General features: G+C 29.4%; 1 protein-coding gene across 4 annotated transcripts in view; it reads left to right on the top strand.

Moving 5' to 3' along the window:
* Positions 1–21,820, top strand: part of LOC107453006 (uncharacterized) — a 195,213-nt gene that overhangs the window by 122,343 nt on the left and 51,050 nt on the right. For all 4 annotated transcript variants that reach the window (XR_015432636.1, XM_071182789.2, XM_043048231.3 and 1 more), the window contains 3 exons: positions 10,959–11,093; positions 13,108–13,266; positions 18,420–18,503. Coding sequence is in view for 3 of the 4 variants with exons in the window: in XM_071182789.2 (XP_071038890.2) it covers positions 11,015–11,093; positions 13,108–13,266; positions 18,420–18,503 (322 nt within the window). In the remaining variant the exon portion in view is untranslated. The remainder of the gene's footprint in view (positions 1–10,958; positions 11,094–13,107; positions 13,267–18,419; positions 18,504–21,820) is intronic.

Here is a 21,820-nt window from a genome sequence, read left to right as displayed (position 1 = left end):
ATATTTACTATAATTTTTAACTCATAAAGTGTTTTTTTTAACAATTATTTGGATGTGTACTTACATCTGGAATTACAAAGTTGCTTAGTTCTACTATGCTATTTTTCTTAAAAATGTTTTTTTCGTCCACACTAGCCCCGTGTAGTGGGTCTAGTGGGGCCAAATTTGATAACTTATTATTAATTAGTCGTTTATTGGTAAACGTACAACTGCTAGTGGTACAAGTCGGTTTATATCTAAAGTTAAAATGAAATAAATTTCTATCTGAGGCTTATGGCAGAATAAATATTCATGTATTTAAAAACATCAAATTTGTAATAGATCACTTCACTATTCTCTGAAAAACATCTTGAACTCAAAGTAATACATTTGAAAATCGTTATTCGATTTGATTTATTTAAAAGCACAGAACAAATTTTATGTTGAATTATTTTTAATTACCATATTTTTAGCTTGAGGATGAAATTGGAGATACGTGGAGTGCATGGCTTTGTGATATCTCACTCATTAGAGCAATGAATACAACTAGCAAAAAAATAAAAAAATAAATAAAACAAGATGCCACTGTTTGCTGATATTCTGTTTTAGTATAAAGTATGACAAAAATAAATATGTATTTAAAACTTTGTTTCATTCATTAATTCTTCTATATTCGATTATATTCTTTCAACAAACTTCATAAAACATTGTTTTTAAATTTTCTTAAAAGTGGGTTAAGTGGGATTTTTAGGCGAAATTTAAATTACTAATTGTAATTACTTAATTATAATTGTAATTATAATACACAGTCCAGTCACATTAATGTGACCACCACCTACTTTTGACGTCAAAGTGAAATAACCAATCGCAGAGTGTAGGTGGCAGCACATTACAGTGTAGTGTAAGCACATTACAGCACATTACAGTGTATTGGATGTCCTAGGGCAGGGGTCGGCAACCTTTTGAAATGAAAGAGCCAAAAGTTACAATTTTACAAAATTTCCCGCGTTTAAAGAGCCACTAAAAAATTTTGATTTAATACTATAGAATTTTTTTATGTATATTTAATTTTTAATTAAAAAAACGGTTTTGAATACATTTATTCTTTATTTTTAAAATACGTTAATAATTTTTTTAAAATTTAGTTTTCATTTAATTTTTAATTTTTTAAAATTATTTCTTTTGGGGGGGATAAGAATACTTGGTTAATTAAAATTCGATGAAAATTGTAAATTTTCTTACTAATTCTTGGCAAATTTTTAACAGAAAACGCGATTTTTTTTTCTATTGAATGTGCAACGAAACACAATCTTATCAGATAGATTTTATAAAAATTTTTTTTAATTTTTCATAGCAATTCCGCAATAATATTCATTTATATTATATCAGAATTTTTTCACAATTTTCCTTTTTTAAGAAATATGTACCGTCTATTCTTGTAATTGTTAAAAAAAATTTTTAAGCACTTAATTATTGAACATTTAAATAAATTAAAAAATTTTTTGTCAAAGCAAACGTTAAATCGACTTATGATGAAGGTCACATACTTTTTCTATTTATTGTAAAAAATTTTAAAATTTATAGAGCCTCGAGCTTTCCGACTCAAATAATTTAAAATTTTTTTTAAAAATTAATTTAATAAAAGTCATTGAAAGTAACGATCTTCTATTATTTTAAATATCTTTTATACGCAAAATTACAACATTAATGTATTTGATTATGAAATTTAATAATATGCAGGTGATTCGGAGTGACGGCTCTTAATATGCATTTAAATAAATTTTGTTTCAAGTGAACGCGAAAAAGAAAGGATAGAGGTCACACGTTAGAATTTTAACTATCGAAAACAAACTAATCACTATTGAGGAAGGCAAGTGTAAAAAGGCGATTAACGATTTTTTACCAAATTAAATAACTTTATAAATTAAAAACTTTAACGTTCACCTGGCAATTAAACAGGCCTGTTATTATTACTATTATTATAAAGATTATTATCAATGTATTGTATTAGATATTTTTTAAATTCATATGCTTGTTTTTTCCCTTTTAAATTTTAATTTACTACTTCCGCTGACGTAGATTTTTATCTTTATTTTTGACAAGGTTTATAAAAATTTTTATTAAGGGTGGTCTTTTCATAACATCATGTTTTATATAATAATAACATGTGATACACATCAAAGGCTTTAAAAAATGTAGATGAAAATTAAATTAGTATTTGTTCATTAAACTGAAAAATTATCAGACATCAATTATGACTCGTGCATTTTTTTTAAAATTCTTAATCTAAGTAGGATTCTTTTTTATGCATTTCAAATATTATATGCTTATTTATTTAATTTTAGTAATCTTATTTGCGAATAATTATTTTTAATGTTTATTTATTACTAAAATTTTATTTTTCATTTTTGCTTAATAATTTATTTATTTTTATTATTCATTTTATAATTTACATTGTTATTAATATAAGAGCTGTGATTAAAATCTTGAATGGGGATATAGAAATAGTTCTTTTTTTTCTGGGGGGGGGGATGAACTAGTTTTGGAAGTACAGATAAATTTTTTCATGCATTCTTGCCTTAAATAATTTGTAGAATGCTAAATTTTTTATCCGAATATTTCTTTATATGAAAATAACACAATATAAATAATAAATAAAATTTTAAAAAATGTAACTATGTATTCAAACATTGTAGCATGATAAATCATAAATAAATATTTGTAAAATTTGATGATTTGTAAATAATGCTTTACCGAAGAACGTTTAAGTTTTTTTTAAAAATATTAAATAAAAAAAAATACCCTTAAATCGCAAAATATTTTTTTTTCTAGTTAAGGTAGTTAAAGTACAATTTTGTTAATTATTTATTTTGTTAATTATCCTGCCTTTTAATACAAAACTGCGAATTGAGTTTTTACATAATTACAAAAATATTAAGTTTCTTTATACTAATAATTAACTTAAACAAATGGAAAATTGTTAACTTAAGTCTAAAATATAATATAAAAAACATTAAATATATACGAAATACATCATAGTAACAAAAAAGATTTAAAAAAAAATTTTTTAAAAAAAAAACTGAAGCTTTTCTATTTTTAAACGCATTAAATTTTTAATAAAATAAGCATTAGTATAGTTTTGTTCATAAAGGATTGCAGTTTGAACTTATTATAAAAACAAATACTACGAACAAATATAGAATTTGATTTTTGAAATTTCAATTAAAAAAGATCTATAAAAAATAATCTCAACTGAAAAAATTAAATTTAAAAATAAATTGCTATTTCAAACACAAAATTAAAAAGCTTAGTAAACAACTGTTTTAAAAAAGGAAAAAGAATTCCTATATTTAGAATTCAAATGTGATTTATCTATTTCTATCTCAAGCTCCTACTAATGAATATAAATAACATAAAAAATTTTTAATTGCTCTTTTTTCTTTCTTTTAATCATTTTACTGAAGAAAAGAGATTAAAACTTTTTTACCTACTTCAGAAAAATCAATTTTTACCCATATATATTTTTAAAAAAATAATTTTTTTTTCTTTTTTGAAAAAAAGTCTTATACTTAAATTTTGAAGCAATAATTGAGGAATTAATTTATTTTGAAAATGACATATTTAATGCAATTTAATTTTACCTTAATATTTAAACAATAAGACTGCAAATAGTAAATATTCGTAAAATATTTATACTTACATTCAATAATAATATTAATTTATAAAATACGCTTTGAGTAACTAAGTACTTGTAAACTGGTACTGGACAGGTCAGTGAAGTAACTGGTGGGGTGAGTGAAAAGAAACTGGACAGTCATGTAGAGAAAACCACAGCTGTATGTGCATTGAGCCCTTTCCTTCCCCTTCTTAACGACATGGAAAAATATATTGTCTTTATTCTTAGAAAGAGTAAAAGAAAACGTGAGAAAAAGGCATTTCTAGCTAAATACTTTTAAAACACCCTGGATTTTTCAAGTTGACAGAAATTTCCGCGGTTTTGTCTGCTGTTTCACAAGATCAGAGCCGCGGGCACCATCCTTTTTTGTGCCTTTTCATAGTGTTGGTAACGGCATGCTCAGACAGACAACAGACTTGATACTTTTCTGGGTGAATACTCGGAATCGAGTCGGAATGAGACACCCCTCTAACCCCCGACGACTTAACGACGGGCCTGAGCGTAGCGGTTTGTAATTAACGATTATAATAGAAAGCTCTTGAGAAATTAGGTACTTAAAAATATTTTTTCTTATTTTTAAGGGTTTTGGTAACAATTTATAAATTTTTTCGTATGGAACTGGAGAGCCGCAGCTTTACATCAAAAGAGCCACCTGTGGCTCGCGAGCCACCGGTTGCCGACCCCTGTCCTAGGGCATCGAAAAGCATTTCAGTCGTTGGCGCAATGCAGAAATGTAGCGATTTATCCGACGTCCAAAAGGGCATGATTATTGGCTTTCGGGCCAAGGGTGGAAGCATTTCGGAAACGACTGATTTTGTGAACTGTTCGCGCACCGCCGTGGTAAAAGTATACCGTGCATGGCAAAATGGCACTATACAAAACAAGCGGCGTGGCACATGTGGTGCACCACGGGCCAAAGATGGCAGAGGCGAATGAAGGCTACGGAGATGCGTTCAGACGAATAGACGTGCAACTGTTGAGCAACTGACCGTCCAGATGAACCAAGGGTCTACCAAGAGTGTATCCTCAACAACTGTTCAGCGAACGCTGCTGCGCATGGGCCTCCGCAGCAGACGCCTGGTTAATGCTCCCATGCTGAGTGCTGTTCATCGGTGACGAAGGCTGGAATTTGAACGTCAGTACCGCAACTGGACGTCCACAGAGTAGCAACAGGTGGCTTTTCCCGATGAATCACATTTTGTGCTCCATGGGACAGATGGACGTTGGCGTATACGGCGTGAAACGTCTGAAAGCAACACCCTGCAACAATTGCCAGAAAGCTGCATGCTGGAAGGGGGAGCGTTATGGTTTGGCGAATGTTTTCCTGGCATTCACTGGGTGCACTCATCATTGTGGAAGGCACGATGGATCAGTAGAAGTACGTATCTGTCCATGCGGACCATGTCCACCCCTACATGCAGATGATTTTTCCTCAGAATGATGGCATCTACCACCAGGACAATGCGAGGTGTCATACAGCGACAGCTCGCAGTGCATGTGCGTGGTTCGAAGAGCACCAGGAGGAATTTACCGTACTCCCCTGGCCGGCAAACTCACCGGATTTAAACCCAATCGAGAATCTGTGGGACCACCTCGATCGGGTTGTTCATGCCATGGATCCTCAACCGCGTAATCTAGCGCATCTGGCCACGGCACTGGAGTCGGCATGGCTCAACATCCCAGTGAACACTTTCAGAAACCTAATTGACTTTCTTCTTGCACGTCTCGTAGCGGTCCGCTCTGCCAAAGGTGATTATTCTGGCTTTTGACAGGTGGTCATATTAATGTGACTGGACTGTGTAATTGCTAATTGTAATTATAATAATTACTAATTGTAATTATAATAATTGCTAATTGTAATTATAATAATTACTAATTGTAATTATAATAATTACTAATTGTAATTATTAAATTACTTATTGTATTACTAATTACTTTAAATTACTTATTGTATTACTAATTACTTTAAATTATTAATTGTAATTACTAATTTAAATTACTAATTGTAATTAAATTTAAATTACTAATTGAAAATTACTAATTGTAATTAAATTTAAATTACTAATTGTAAATTGCTAACTGTACAAAATCATTCTAATTTATGAAATAAAAAACATCAAATGTGTGACATTTTTAACAAAGTCATATTTCTTTCTCTCTCTCCTTGAAATTTAAATTACTAATTGTAATTACTTGATTATAATTGTAATTATAATAATTGCTAATTGTAATTATAATAATTACTAATTGTAATTATAATAATTGCTAATTGTAATTATAATACTTACCAATTGTAATTATAATAATTACTAATTGTAATTATTAAATTTCTTATTGTATTACTAATTACTTTAAATTACTAATTGTAATTACTAATTTAAATTACTAATTGTAATTAAATTTAAATTACTAATTGTAAATTACTAACTGTACAAAATCATTCTAATTTATGAAATAAAAAGCATCAAATGTGTGACATTTGTAACAAATTCATATTTCTTTCTCTCTCTCTCTAGCGTTCAAATTCATACTCAAATATTCTCATTTCTCATTTATTTAAGATGTCTACTTTAGTCCCATGTCCTCACTAGCCTCTCTCTCCCTTACTTATTTCTATGTTGCAAATACGCACACGCTTATTTATATTCTTATTATGCTTAGAGAGCATTTGCTTCAGGAACAATTCCAATTCGTTATAAATTATTATATATATTTCCTGGCAATTCGTAATGCATATCTATTATTATCCGTATTCGTAATTATCCGCATCCATAAACATTTTAAGTTTTTTTTTCTCTAAATGATAGTAATTTTCATTGTTAAGAAATTATTTCTAAAGCATTTTAAAAATATGTTTTTCTTCCAGTCGTAACTAAACATAGTTAAAAATTAGTTTTGTTCAGAATTAAGTAAATAAAAACATATATTTCTGACTTTTTTATATCGATAAAACTATTTCATTTCTTTGAAAAATTTATTTTTTTAGCAATGAAACTTTACATACTCTCAATTATTCAATCGGGAAAAATTATGTTTATACTTAACAATAGGAAAAAATATAATTCCGTTGTTTTTACACTTCAGTAGAGGCAAAACATGTATAATCCTGTTTTTGCGATGCGTAGTGATTTCTCCTCTTTTAAGCTTTCTTTAAATAATAACAATGAAAGATGTGCTATTGTTTCGAATAGAAAATATACATAAATTTTCTTGACTGAAAATATTTTTTTCTCTTATATTAATTTTTTTCTCTTTTTTTGACTTGATATAAAACGCATCTGTTGAATTTGTTAAAATTGTTTTTTATTTTTATGTTATTTTCCCCGTTTCATTTTTATTTATTTTTTGTTATTCACATTTAAAGTGGATTTGTAATGTTTTTGTTTTCATATTGCCCTTGTTTTCAATAACTATAACTGAGAATTAATTAGAAAAAAATCCATGTTTTTTGTTTAATTTTCCTTAGATTTTTAAAGTATTACTTCGAAACGATTCCTAATAATTATTTCCTTTTTGTTTTTCAAATTATAAATTAATGCTATATTAAAATCAATAGTAATTAAAAGCAAATTAGATAATAAATTCTTTTAAGAAAACTAAGCGTTGAGAACATTCTAAATACGGCAAGCATTCCAATCCTGACTGAGCCAAGGATAGATCAATTTTAGCCAGCTAAAATCTTTAAGATTGCGAGTAAACCAAAATCATCTCTTAATAAATTTGTTACAAGTAATTAAAATGTAATGACTGCATTAATTTTTGATGGTGATTAATTGTGACAGGGAACACTTTTACGTATAAAAGAGAGATATTTCTCTTATTTGGTCATAATTACGAGGAAAAACTTTATAATGTTATAAAAAGTCAAAGAAATGAGAGAAAATCTGCTGAGTTAGGTAACAGCAAAGAGGAATGGATTCTTTCTTAAAAATTCTTTTAAACACCACTGAGTTGCCAGCAACTGCCAAGTATCTGAACTAGTTTATTCAATTCAGTTGAGTTGAGAGCAACTGCCAAGTACCTAAAATAGTTTATATGATTTATAGATTCAGGATCTATGAAGAAATTGTTCGTCAATTTGTTTGATATAAATATATGAAACAAAAAAAAAATTGATTACGTTGGGAAAAACCAAAGCAATTAGAGAAAATATGCTGAGCTACGTAACAAAAGAGAAAAATGGATTCGTTCTTAAAACTTCCTCTAAACACCGCTAAGTTGCCAGGAACTTGCAGTTTCTAAACTAGTTGACATAGCTCAGGATCTGCGAAGAAAATAATAATTCGTAAATTGAGTAAATCGAAGAATTAGTTGATTTATCAGGTAAAAATATGAGCCATAAAAGTTCTTACAAAATGTCTCGAGCTGTTAGGAAATCAAGTTCTTCATTAAGAAAGGAAATCGAAATTTTTGCTTATATATACAAACTATATGCTGTTAATAGACTAATTTTTATTATAAATCTATTTTGAAAAATGCTAGACGTATTGTTTATTCAAAAAAAAAAACTTATATAGGGTCCGTTCTCCAGTTAAAACTAAACTTGTTAAAAAAAAACCAGTTAAAAAAAAACAATAGCATTAACACTGTATAAAAAATGTGGGAGGTATAATGAATTTATATCTTCAATGATTATGAATTTATGCCTTAAGTCTTACGAAATGTAAGTTTGTTTGTTAGAAAACTAACAAAAACAAATGATTAGTTGTATTTTTGTACACTAAAATTTAAACTAATTTTTGATTGAAAGCGTTGAACGTTACATTTATCTCTAAAAATGTTGCTCATATTCTGTTAGAAATTAAATTTTAGTTTCGTGTATAGCTGGAATATTGGTTCTCACTACTATTATTAGGTTGTCAATTATCTCTAACCTATTGATCTGTAATCTCGTGAAAGTCACTTCCCTCCTGAATTAGATCAATGCATATGAAAACTTTAACGATGGTAAAGATCGTTGATTTTCCCTTAATATTTATATGCATAATGTTTAAAGGTTGACGGTGTAAATATCTACCATTACAGGATCAATTAAAAAGTAATCTACCTTTTTTGCACTGGCATAATAGCTTTTTAATTGCTTTGTTTCTTCGTTACAATACGGATAAAAATAATTAATAGAATTTTACCGACTTAATGATATGTTTTAAAGTTGTTAGGCTTGGAGACATTACAATGAGAAAAATGTACTGTAAAAAAGTGATCGGGAATGCTTCGGGAAAAAATGAACAAATAATGTGTCTAGCTTGTGCTCATAACATTTTTAACAATAAACAGGGAACTTTTTTTATGAGTTCAGAAACCTTTCCAGTAAAAACTAGTAACATGTCTGGAATAAGTCAGCAACTTTGACCTGTTGCTAAATTGTATTTTTTCAAGACTTATCTAAATATAGAATGCTGCTTGATTAGTGAATCAAGTGGCGCTGTCTAAAATGGTAGGCATGTAGTAATGGAATTTGTCATCACTGAATTGGATGGTGATGAGTAGAGCTGTGGTGCTGCCATCTATGTTCACTTGATATAGTTGTTTCTGTAGTACAGGCTCATCAAATAAGTAGCAAAGTAGAAACTCCTTATGTATGTAATGGAGGAAATGCGTTTTTATCTTCATTGAGAGTCAAGTTCGCTTAGCCGGCTCTGTTTAGATATAATGCCACATTCAAGGTGAAAAACTAAAAACAATCAGAAAAAAGTAATTTAAAATGCTGTAATGTTTTTGGCTTTTTTAACAGTAAATGTATGAAAATTTGATATAAAATTCAAGTAATTAAAACATATAGCATAAATATAAGGAGGTGTTTTTACTAAATACCTTAACTGAGTTCAAAAAACGTTTTGTATTGAAATTTGTTTCTCTTAAGCATGTGATGGTAGCCCATAAAGTCTAGAATGTTTTAGGAAATAATGCGGGATGTTATGGAATTTCTTACAATGAACAGTGTAGGTGTTATTTATTTTTCTAAAAATTGAGCTAAACTCTAAAATGTTTCCTGTTTTATGAAAAATTTTGATAAATATTTGCATTGTTAAGAAATATATTTTATGTAAATTCTAATAATCATCATTGTAAGTCTCATGTGAATGAGATTTTATTAACTTTATAAAGACTACAAAATATTCTTTGGAAATATATCTTTTCAGTAAAATAATTTATACGTGCGATGAATATTTCAGAAAAAATGTTTTAGGAGATTGACACAGCAAAAAACGGTGAAAGGAAAATAGCTTTTATCATAATTTTTTTTTATACGGAATAGAATTTCAAGATGAAGCTATTCAAGCAATAGACTGATAATAAAATGGCAAGTCTTACTTCTTAAAAAATACAGCTTTTATAAAAGTATTTAATAACATACTGATTGTTACATTTTTACTATTATATTTTAGTACAATTGCGCTGTTTGTTTAGTAAAATATTAACATCGCAGATAATTTCATACTTTTATTTTAAACTAATTATTATTTTTATAATTTTTTTGCATTATGCTTTAATATGCAAAAAACTTGTATCAGTAAAGGTGTAGATATATTTTTAAATGTTAATGTATTGTTCATTTTCCCTTTAAATTAATGAATTCATGTAAAATGTTTCAAGACAATTTTCGCTATTTTAAAAAAATATTTGTTTGTTAAAAAAAGTGTTGAAAAATATTAAATATATTTCTGTGTTTAGACATATGTAATAAAGATGACATTTTCAGACGCTTGTATCATATTATAAATGCAAGGATTTGTGAATTATTGCATTGAACATTAAATATATTAACAGTAAACATCATAAGAAAATTTTCCTATGCTATCAGAAGAGTCATATAGGTTCAAGATATACAAATAGATTCAAGATACATACTAAGCTAGATTCGAAATTGGACCATGAAATGTAGCAATTTTAAACCTTAGTCAAGTTTAATCTTGGTTTATATTCTAGTTAAATCATAGTTTTACGTAAAATATGCAAGATAATTAATTCAGTATAAGTTTGAATTTTTCTTTTCTTTTAAGTTTGATCAAGGAGATGGTTTGAAATTTTATCTCGTTTATATGCAGTTTGGAAAATTGTAATTACGATCGTTTCTTGACATTTTTGAAACAAAATGTCCAAACTTCTTTACCATGACATGAAGAGCCTTAGGCAATACGATACGATAAGTTTCACTCGCTTAAAAAGTATTATTTTTGCATCAAATTGCTGCAAGTATTATTTTAGGATAGAAGTTTTAACAGTTTGCAGGATTTCCAAAGTCAAAATGCAAAATGCACTTCATTAATCATTAATGTTTACTTTTTTTCCTTTGTTCTAGATCCGCCTTGCAAAAAACACAGTTACATTCTTCAATAATGTGAATTCAGTGAATCAATGATAATGGTATCAACTACATGGATGAAGTTTGTCACGATTACCATTATCAGCTCTACGATACTTTGCCTTCCACAAGGTGAGAAAAACTATGCATAGTTTAATATAAAATTTATATGAAATTTCTAGTTTCTGCCAAATGCAGAAGTTAGGAAGAACAGCGTGAATTTCAAGTCGCGGGCATCAAATTTTAACAATTCAGCAAAAACGTATTGAATTGCGGTGTCCTTTAATACACGTTGTTTTGTAATTGCAAAAGAGTAGCTCGGATTCAAAGACTTAATTTGCGAAACGTTTGTTGTTCTGTGAGGCGCCATGTTGTTTTCACATAAAAAACATTTTTCTTGAAATTTATGTTCTCATCTTATTGAAATGTTTCCCAAGAAATACTCCTGTTCTCTTTTGATATATATGCTTTTGAACGTGAATTATTTCTCAGATAAGACAGAATTATTTGAATTATTTCGCAGACACGTCTGCTGTCAATGATAATGAAATAATGGAATTGGCCTAACGAAGGAGCCAGCTCACTGATTGTAACATGTCCTTAAACTATCCTGAATAATGTTTCTTGCATCTAATCTAATCCTTTCCTGTTATAATAGTTTATCCCAAGTTACTATATAGTGTATATTAAAGATTCTGAGAAATTCGATATACAAGGGATATCAGAACAGAATATTGCAGGAATAAAATAATATGAGTGGAATTTACTCTATCTCTTTTTAATATGAGTGGTATCCACTGAAAAATACGTCTGTATTTGGCATTTATTATTCACTATTATTCTATATTTTGTTCCATTGAATTTTTGTTAGAAGTTTTTCGAAAGAACTGTCTTTTTGAAAATCTGTTATTCATTTTTACTAAAATGCATGATGTCAAATTTAGTCTTATTATTGAAAAGTACAAAATTATTATTTTTAAATTATTCCTAACCCGCTCTATCAATTTTGAAACTGTTTACCTAGCGTTCTTCTTCTAGAGCATTTGAATTTAAAGCATGTTTTAATGTTGTTTCTTATTTTACATCACTTTGAAAATATTTTTGTTGGAAATATTAGTGAAGCGTATTGTGATAGCATACAATATTACATTATATAAAAATATAAACATAAAACGAAGTTCACATTGAAATTTTAAAGAGTTTGCGCAAAATAAGCAAACTGCCGCTTTTCTTTAACGAAAAATCTTAAGCCAATTATTATTCTTGTTATCGACTAGCACATTTTTGTTGTTCTTTGGACGTTTTATATTTCTGATAAAAATATAGTAACTATTACTTTGCCAATGGTGTAATCTGTAATTCATAATATTGACAAATTTGAGAGTTTATAGTTGAAGTTACCTTGCTCCATTGAAAAATACATCTGTTCTTTGGAAAAATACACATCTTTATAAAAATACACATATTTTCTTTAAAAAAAATCATGCAAGCTTTACAAATAAAAAAATTATCTTTTTCAGGATTTTGTTTGAAAAAATAAAGGCCAGAAAATTGTTCTATTATGAAAAATGAGTTCTTACACGGAATTAAAACATTGCAGACCACGCGAAAAGTGTTACTAAGTTGGTTGTTTCTTCAAATTTCTTAGTTATGTACGTACATGGTTGCCTAGAATCAAAGGTCAACAATAATGAAACAAGTGTCACAGTTGAAAATGACCTAGCTCAAACCATCACATCTATATACTGCAACCAACTGTACAAAATGATTCCAAAAATTAAAGGATAGGTCAATATGTCATTCTCCATGTTATTGCATAACTTTAGACCTTACACTATACAAATTTTTATATGTTATGTTTTTATGTCTAGATAAGAACTAATATTTCTCTCAAATAGAAAAACAATTTAATTCTGACAATGCTATAAAATTGGATTTCCAGTAATTTATTGATTCTCGTCCATCCAGGTTTTATGCCACTGGTACAACCTGGCGTAGCGAAAGTGCATAAGCATTATGGGTGCTTATCTAAATGAATAAATCATTCCTTATTTCCATGTTATCATTTTTGCCTATTTTTTGTAGATTTTATCCTTAAAGACCTAGTACTCCTGATAATAATGGAGAGTAACGTTTTTCATTTCAGGTGGTAAGAGTGTTAAGCAATTTGATTATTCTCATTTAGTAACAGCTCCATGTCCGGCTGGTTACTTTCCTTGCAATACATCTGATGTTTGCGTGGAGCAACGAATGAACTGTGATTCGAAACAGGACTGTCCTGATAACTCTGATGAGTGGTCTTGTGGTCAGTTCAATTTTCTTTCCTTTTCGTTTTAATAATTCACAAAAAGTTACAATTTAACCATTAAAATTATGTATTTTTCTATCTCAACATGACGCATTTTATAATACTTAACTTTGTATACACCGAAGAGCCATTACATTATGACCACCCTGCTAATAACATGTAGGATGTGTCTTTAGCCCTCAAAACTGCTATCACCCGCCGTGATATTGATTCCACAAGGTGCTGATAGGTAGTCTGAGGTATCTGGTACCAAGCGCTCACCAACTGGCCCTACAATTCCCTCACATTGCGAGTGGGTAGCGTGCAAGCATGAATTTGGTTTTCCAAGTAGGACCACAAATGCTCTATTGGATTAAGGTCAGGTGAATTTGGGGGCCAAGACATGACTTGAAAGTCACTGGAATGTTCCTCGAACCAATCCATGACGATTCGACCCTTATGACATGGTGCATTATCCTGTGGGTAAACACCATCCCCCGCAGGAAAAACTGTTGCCATGAACGGGTGAGCCTGGTCTGCAACTATGTTCAAGTAGCTTACAGACGTCAGGGATTGTTCTACGAGGATTATGGGTCCTAATGTGCCCCATGAAAATATTGTTCCTGGGCGAGAAACCATAAAAACCTGGGCGAGCCCATCGTTATGGATGGAGGGTGGTCATAATGTAATGGGTTTTCGGTGTATAATATAATATTATTAAATGCTCAAATGTAATTATTGCAATATTGAATAGAGAAGTTTGCATTTAAACACTCATGATGATTGACCATAAGCTGAATAAATGCTGATGCGCAACTTATTAATTTGTATACTGTAAAAAATAAATGTCAATTCTACAGGAAAAAAACTTTTTTTTTGCAGAAAAAGAAAACTGTTTAAAGATAAATGCATTTTTTTCCTGTTTTTAAACATTACCAGGAAGTTTCAAAAAATTCTCGTTTTTTTTTTACAGAATTTTTCTGTATATTTAAGAAGTTTAAAGCTGTTTTTCATAAAACAGTTTTTCTCTGTTTTTAACCGCAATCACAAATGGATTAAAACTGTCAATTCAAAGTCCAGCTTTCTCCATGCAGTTTTGCTTACCGTAATATCACTTTACCTTTCTTCAAATCCTTTTATAATTATTTTCTATACTTTCTCTAACTTCTTAGAAATTATTTTTTGGTTTCGAACGATGTATAAATGAAATTGTGATACGACTTTATCGAATTGATACTTTACCTGATAATTATTTATCTTTAGATGTAATTTTCGGTAACTTAAATTGTGAAATATTTTCATAAGGGGGGGGGGACCAATATAGTTTTAAAGGTTTTTACACTTAAATATGATTTAAATAATTAAAAATTTTAATATAAGGATAGTTTAAGATTTTTCTTCACAATCACATACAAATGCTGTCATGGATGAGAGGGCAGAGCACTGGCCATCCAATGAAGTGGATCAACACCTCCTTGAAGAGAAAAGGCCTCAGCATGGATCAATTTAGCAGAAAGACGCAACGAAAATAAACTGCGCAGTGGAGGAAAAATATGAAAAGTGTTACTACGTTCGGGTTACTAAGCTGCGAAGTGGGGAAAAATAAGAATGTCATTGTGTTTGGACTACTAAAAGATGAAATTTCTTGTTTATAGTAACAAGTTCTGGGGCATTCTCTCTTCTTGGAGGTATTGGTTTGGCTCCTGGCGTTGACTAGTTAAGCTAACTCTGCTTTTGGTTTGCACTATCCACACTGCTGACATAGCTATTTTATAGAGTTTTTGTTTTGTTAAAAAAACATAGTTTTATGTTAGAATAGCAGTTTTTATCTGTCTAAAAAGACAGTTGTTTGATTTTAAATAACAGTATTTTTTGGTAAAATAAATGGTTTTATACTGGCACACCAGTTGATAGTTGTTTTCTATAAATTTGACATATTTTTCTGCAGTGTAAAAATTTTAAAATTCTCGTTTATGAAAAGTGACAAAGATTGAAATGCATATATAGGAAAATAGAAGCCGCTCAAAAAGGATATTTAAAGAAAACAGACACAGCAAAAAACGCGGCTTTCCGATGTTAAATCCAAATTTTTACAGATGAACTAGGAATTTCGCTTTATTTTAAAAAACAACAAGCATAAATATGACGAAGCAAATTCTTGGACTTTATCGGAGTGGCTCAGTATATTACAAAAGTAATTTTTTAGGCATTGAGATAGAAAATAAGAATGTCGGTTACTTTAAAAAACTTTACCTTACAAAACATTTTTCTGAAGCTTGAAGGATCTCTACCAAGACGTGCAAACAACTGTAAGATATTGAAAATTCCTTCTCTCTCTCTCTCTCCAGTGTCACAGAAATAGAAGCTTCTCCCAAGGAAAAGAAATCTGAAAATAAATTTCAAATAGATTTTACAAGTTTTAAAAAGTGAATTCAAATGTTATTGTACTCTCAGAGATAAAACTCTTAGTTTTGACGATTCAGCAATCTTTGAACAGTATTTAGTTAATTTTGAGAATCATTTCGTCGCGAAATCACGTAGTTTGTGACGAAACGTGAGCTCTCAAATGTATGACAAAAACGGTCACCTTGGAACCTCATCTCAGTGATTGTTAAACAGAATTACAAAACTAGTATAAAGACTTGACTATTTAAAATAAAGTGACGAATTAAACTGCCCGGCTATCTGGTGGTCAAGGAGTTGGACTCGTACCTGGAAGGTCCAGTACATATTTCGCTTCGGGCATGCATGCAAATTTTTCTCTCCGTTTTTTCTGTCCTTGTTGTATTGCGTCACCTATATGGTGCCCATATTAAAGTGGTTATTAAAAAAAGTCCGATATATTGGACACTAGAAGTTCATTATTATTTTTTTTTTTGAAAAATAAAATAAATAAAACGGAATTACGAAATATTCTTTTCAATTATGATGAAATTCCTTTTCTGAAGATGTAACGATAGTTATTTCGTCACTTTGACAAAAATTTTGCTCAGAGCATATACCAGAAAAAGGTTTCGTCAAAAACGAAGAAGGTTTCGTGTTATTTTAGTATGCATTTTTTTACAGTGTATATATTAAAACTATTTATAACGTTATTATTGTGAATTTATATTAAAATATTAGCACGAGAACAATCGTTGATATTTTAATATTTTTGACTCCACTACATATACTGTTAAAAAATCCATCCTGTAAAGTTAACAGTTTTAAATAGGTAATAAACAGTTTTAAATAGGCAACTGGGTTGTTTATGTAAAAGCGTAAATAGTCGACTGTGCAAAAGTAAATCCGTAGTCTCAGTCGTTTTTTTCCCCATAAGAAAACTATTTTTTCCTTAATAATTACGAAGTAAATCTGTAATCAGACTGACCTTTCACCGTAACAAAACAAATTTTTGCAACAAAATTAAATCTGCTACATGAACAGACTTTTACCGAAGTTGCGAAGTAAATCTGTACTCTCATCAAAATGTGAATATTTTTTTATTGGCTAAGTTAAAAAATATTTTAAAGAAAGCAGAAATGCTGATAATTGGCTCATTTATAAAATCCATTTCTCAATTTGAATGATAATTTGAAATTTCAGAAATATAATTATAACCGTATGCATAAATACGTTTTATTTATTCCTTTTTTTTAATAAGTAAAATTAATGCTTGATTTAGAGTTTAAAGTTTTTTTTTCTAAGCTTCAAAATACTAAGGTTGTTTTTTTTAAGGCAATTTTTTTTCTTTGAATACGATAAATGCTATATAGATAGATTGTGATAAGATAAAAAAATGCGATGTCACATACAATGTTAATCCTTGAATTGTAGAACTAGTTAAAACTTTTCAAAAGTTGCTTGGTTTTTATTTCTAATGATTAATTTTAATTCTTTGGTGAAATGGTAATAATTTTTCACAAATTAATCATAAGTCCTTGCTTTTTTTATATGATTCTCTTTACTCTGAATTTAATTACTTTGTCTGTTGTCAGGGATTACATTACAATGACATTATTTTAATTAAATAAGAATATTTCACAATTTCTTTTAGTTCGTAACATTTTTTTTTAAGATTTCGTTTTCGAGAAAAATCTCATAATGACCGTTTTAGAATCATTTTTCTAATAATCTTATGCTAAAATATTAAAAGATAGGAAGAAAATATTATTAAAATAAAATATTTTTAAAAAATATTTACAACTTTTCTTTAAAAAGAAAATAAAAAAAAGAAAATTTAAAAGCAGGAAAATAAAGTAAGAAAAACATATAATTTCGTCGTCCGCTCACACGATTATGTTTGCAAAAGAGGGTGCTTCCTAATATTGCGTAAATGTAGCCAAAGCAAAATATATCAATACAATAGTGTGAGAAGCATCAAAAAGATTGAAACAAAAATAGAACAAATTAAGCCAAAAATGCAAAGTAAACATATCAAGCAAAAAATAGAAACAAAAGCAAAATGTAATATATAAAACGAGTAGTGAATTCATATATACTTCCACAAGCCGGCATCTTTCAAAAATGATTTAAAATATTTTCGTGAAAAGTTTGTCAGATTACAAAATATGAATATGGAGGTATACATTGAGGATAATGGAATCATTTTATATCCCATCCATAGAGCGTTCGACTTATTATTTTAGTTGCCTTGCATTGGCCCGAAACTGGATGTGCGCAAGATAATAATATTATACTATATAATTCTACAAAAATTAAAAAACTGCTTTATAATTAAAATTAAGGTTGAATTTTAATTATAAAGAAATTTTTTACTTTTACTTTTTGCTTGATATGTTTTATTTTGCATTTTCTTTACTTAATTTCTTTTATTTTCGTTTCAATTTTTCGCTACTCCTCACACTATTGTTTTGATATATTTTGCTTTGGCTAAATTAACACAATATTAGAAATCACTCTATTTTGTAAATATAATCGTGTGAACTGATGACAAGATTATACAGTTTCCTTATTTTGTTTTTCGGCTTTTTAATTTTTAATTATTTTTTTTTAGTTTTCAAATATTTTTTAAAAATATTTTATTTTAATAAATTTTTCTTCTTTTCTTAGATATAGCTTAGTTAAGTTAGCTCAGATAATTTAATGCATTTAATGATTTTAGGAGTTTTAATTTCGCATTGTAATTTCAAATGTTGCATACACTGATTCACTGATTCATTATTTTTTAGAGGATCATTATAGGAAAAAGTACTATGATCAACTCTTCAGAAAGCGTCCGGATGCCGATAGAGAAAAAAACATGACTAATTGTGGTATGATATTAAAACTGTTTTTAAAGGTCTTACGCTGGTTTTTTTTTTTTTTTTTTTTTTTAAGAAACACATCGACATTTATTTTTCCAATATAATGGTAGAATCAATATATATAAACTTAAAGCCCTAAAACGAACAATATTTAAGCAATATTTCATTCAATTTTGCATAAAAAATTGGTTATCTAACAGGGTTGCCACTCCACAGGGAAAACAAGGAAAACCTGGAAAATACAGGCAATTTAAAAAGCACCTAAAATAACAGGGAAAATACAGAGAATTTCGATTTTATCTTTACAAACTGAGAAAATACGGGGAATTTTGTTTTTTATTTTTGTCTTTTATAAAAGGGTGACCACTCAAAGCATAATCGATGGGATATTTAACCATGATATTTCAGCTATACTAAACTATTTCATTTACTATAGATTTATTTAATCATGTTCAGTTGCTTTTCTAGCAATCAAAGCTAATAAATATAGTTAGCCCAATATAGATCACATATATTGGATATACACCGAAGAGCCATTACATTATGACCACCCTGCTAATAACATGTGGGACCACCTTTAGCCCTCAAAACTGTTAGCACCTGCCGTGGCATTTATTCCACAAGGTGCTGAGAGGTAGTCTGAGGTATCTGGTACCAAGTGCTCACCAACCACCAACTGGTCCTGCAATTCCCTCGCATTGCGAAGGGGTAGCGTGGCAGCACGAATTTGGTTTTCCAAGTAGAGCTAAAAATGCTCTGTTGGATTAAGGTCAGGTGAATTTGGGGGCCAAGACATGACTTGAAAGTCACTGGAATGTTCCTCGAACTAATCCATGACGATTCGACCCTTATAACACGGTGCATTATCCTGTTGGTAAGCACCATCCCCCGCAGGAAAAACTGTTGCCATGAATGGGTGAGCCTGGTCTGCAACTATGTTCAAGTAGCTTACAGACGTCAGGGATTGTTCTATGAGGATTATGGGTCCTAATGTGCCCCATGAAAACATTGCTCCCGGGCGAGAAACCTTGAAAACCTGGGCGAGCCCATTGTTATAGATGGAGGGTGGTCATAATGTAATGACTCTTCGGTGTATATACATAAATAGCCCAATATAGCTCTTAATATATTGTGTATAATATGTACAGGGAAAACACAAGGAATTCCCCCCTCCCCCAGATTTGAGTGTCAAGCCTGTCTAACACCTTTTAACTGATTCAGTGGTGCATCCTCTTTTAGAAAATGAACTAAAAATGTTCAGTCTTTCAACGAAGATACTAACGTTTTTTAACAACGGCTATATTCCTCTACTGACTATGACCGGATGAATTCCGTACGTAACGCTGTCCGTCTTAAGACTGTTTTTCGAACGCTCTGTAATCACATGAAATGATGCTTTTTTGCAAATAATATGCTGTTTTCATAACTAATATGAGTTTGTAACAGTTACTCATGACCATCAGGTCAAGTTTAGCCTATCTTTCGCCAGCGCTCTCTACTTTTATTCTGAAAATGGCACAAAACATCAATGGGCAGAAAAACCACAGTTATCAGAAAGCATATGTGGTCTAATTTTTTAATGTTTAGAAACTTTCCCCAATGCTACTTTCCCTGGAATCATAAAAATTTCCAATAGATGGGAATAAGAGCTTTATTTTGATAATTTTCTTCCGGGTGGAAAAACGCCGCCAAATTGGCAATTTTTAAAAAAAGTTTTTAAATATGTATTTTAGTTCACTTGTCTGTTCTAAAGTCTAGAAAATTCTTTACTGCAAGATGGGCAGTTTAAAATTACAGCTTTGCTTCAAGTCTAAAGCACTTAAACTGTCACTTTTTTTCATTTTCCTTGGAGAAAGAGCTACGAAAAACCTTTTTAACGCAGTTCTAACTCTGTCTGTTGCGGGTAAATAGATCTCCGGTCGTGGTGCTTTTCCACTAAATTATGTAAACCGAACATACTCCAATCGTATGTATCTCATCCGATCAAAATGCTGCATCGGTTCTAAAAACATATACTTGAGGTGGATGAAATTTCTCAAAGACTAATACACCGATGTTATTGAAATTTCTCTAGTTTTTTTAAGTAAATAAACAGAAAAAATTGGAATTTCCGGTTGAATTGTATTTAAAGTAATGCGATTTTTGTAAAATTTTATTCATGTTTTGCTTTGTAAAATAAGCTGTTCTGAAATAAAGAACTTCTTTCATCCACTAGTATATTTTTCCCGGTCTTGTTCCGGTGTTCCAGCCTGCTTTCTAGACTGTATATGACTTGAAATGTTAAGCAATTTTTGAAAAAAAATGTTTACATTTCTTTAAGATACCTTTTTTGTATTTTTCATTTCATAGCAAATCCGATAGGTCATATTTTTTACATAACTGCGATGCATAAAATGTTTAAAATTTAATTTTTTAAATACTTCAATCAGTTTTGCGATAATGTGATAGATGATTATTTATTTAAACATGAATTTCTTAGGCAAATGAATGTTATGTTTTCAATTAAAAAGTAAATTTTAGACAATTTTTATATTTGAAACTTTTGTTATGTAAATTAAATAAAGAAATCGGAATTTATAGTACAATGTAAACAAGTGTCTGCCTAAAAATATTATATTTACTAGAATCTTTTATCATAATGGATTAAATATTAATGTTTAAAATAAATCATATCCGCAGAGACAAATGCACAGTTCGAGAACTAAGCATTCGTATTCATTAAAGAAAAAAATATTGCCATTTTGTGAAAGTCACGCTTTATTGAAATATGTAGCTACATAAATTAATTCATTCTTCAACGACTGCAATGGTTACGAAACAATAGCACACTTGGCCTTAATTTGGAAATTTTTATCCAATTATATACTTGTTTCATTAATTGCCAAACAATGGATACACTGTTTAAAAACACAACTAAACGAAATATTTGAATGGATTTTTTTAAAACAAATGAAATGTTAATATTTGATGACATAAATCGTAAACAAAAGATTTTCGATAAGTCGATTACATAGAGTAGATAGATTTACAAGTGGACAAATAATGCACCACCCTCCCAAACGCTTTTTTATAATTTTTTATTTATTGTTTTTTATAACGCACTTTGTTGGGAGCTATTTTATTTCGTAATATTGCCAGCATAAGAAAAATAAAATAAAGCATTATACTAATTTCAAAAGAAGTGTAAATCTATAATTATGTTTTTTTCTTGCCGCCTTATTTTAAACTTTTGTTCATAAGCTTTTTTTTGTTATCTTCATGAATCTGCCTTAATTGATATTTTTGTGTAACACTTCTTCGGAATTAGTTTACTGTATATTAATCAA

Source organism: Parasteatoda tepidariorum, chromosome 3 (genome assembly GCF_982258835.1).
Source record: "Parasteatoda tepidariorum strain Cologne lab strain chromosome 3, Ptep-v5.0, whole genome shotgun sequence".
NCBI lineage: Eukaryota > Metazoa > Arthropoda > Arachnida > Araneae > Theridiidae > Parasteatoda > Parasteatoda tepidariorum.
This window is presented reverse-complemented; position numbering and strand designations above follow the sequence as displayed.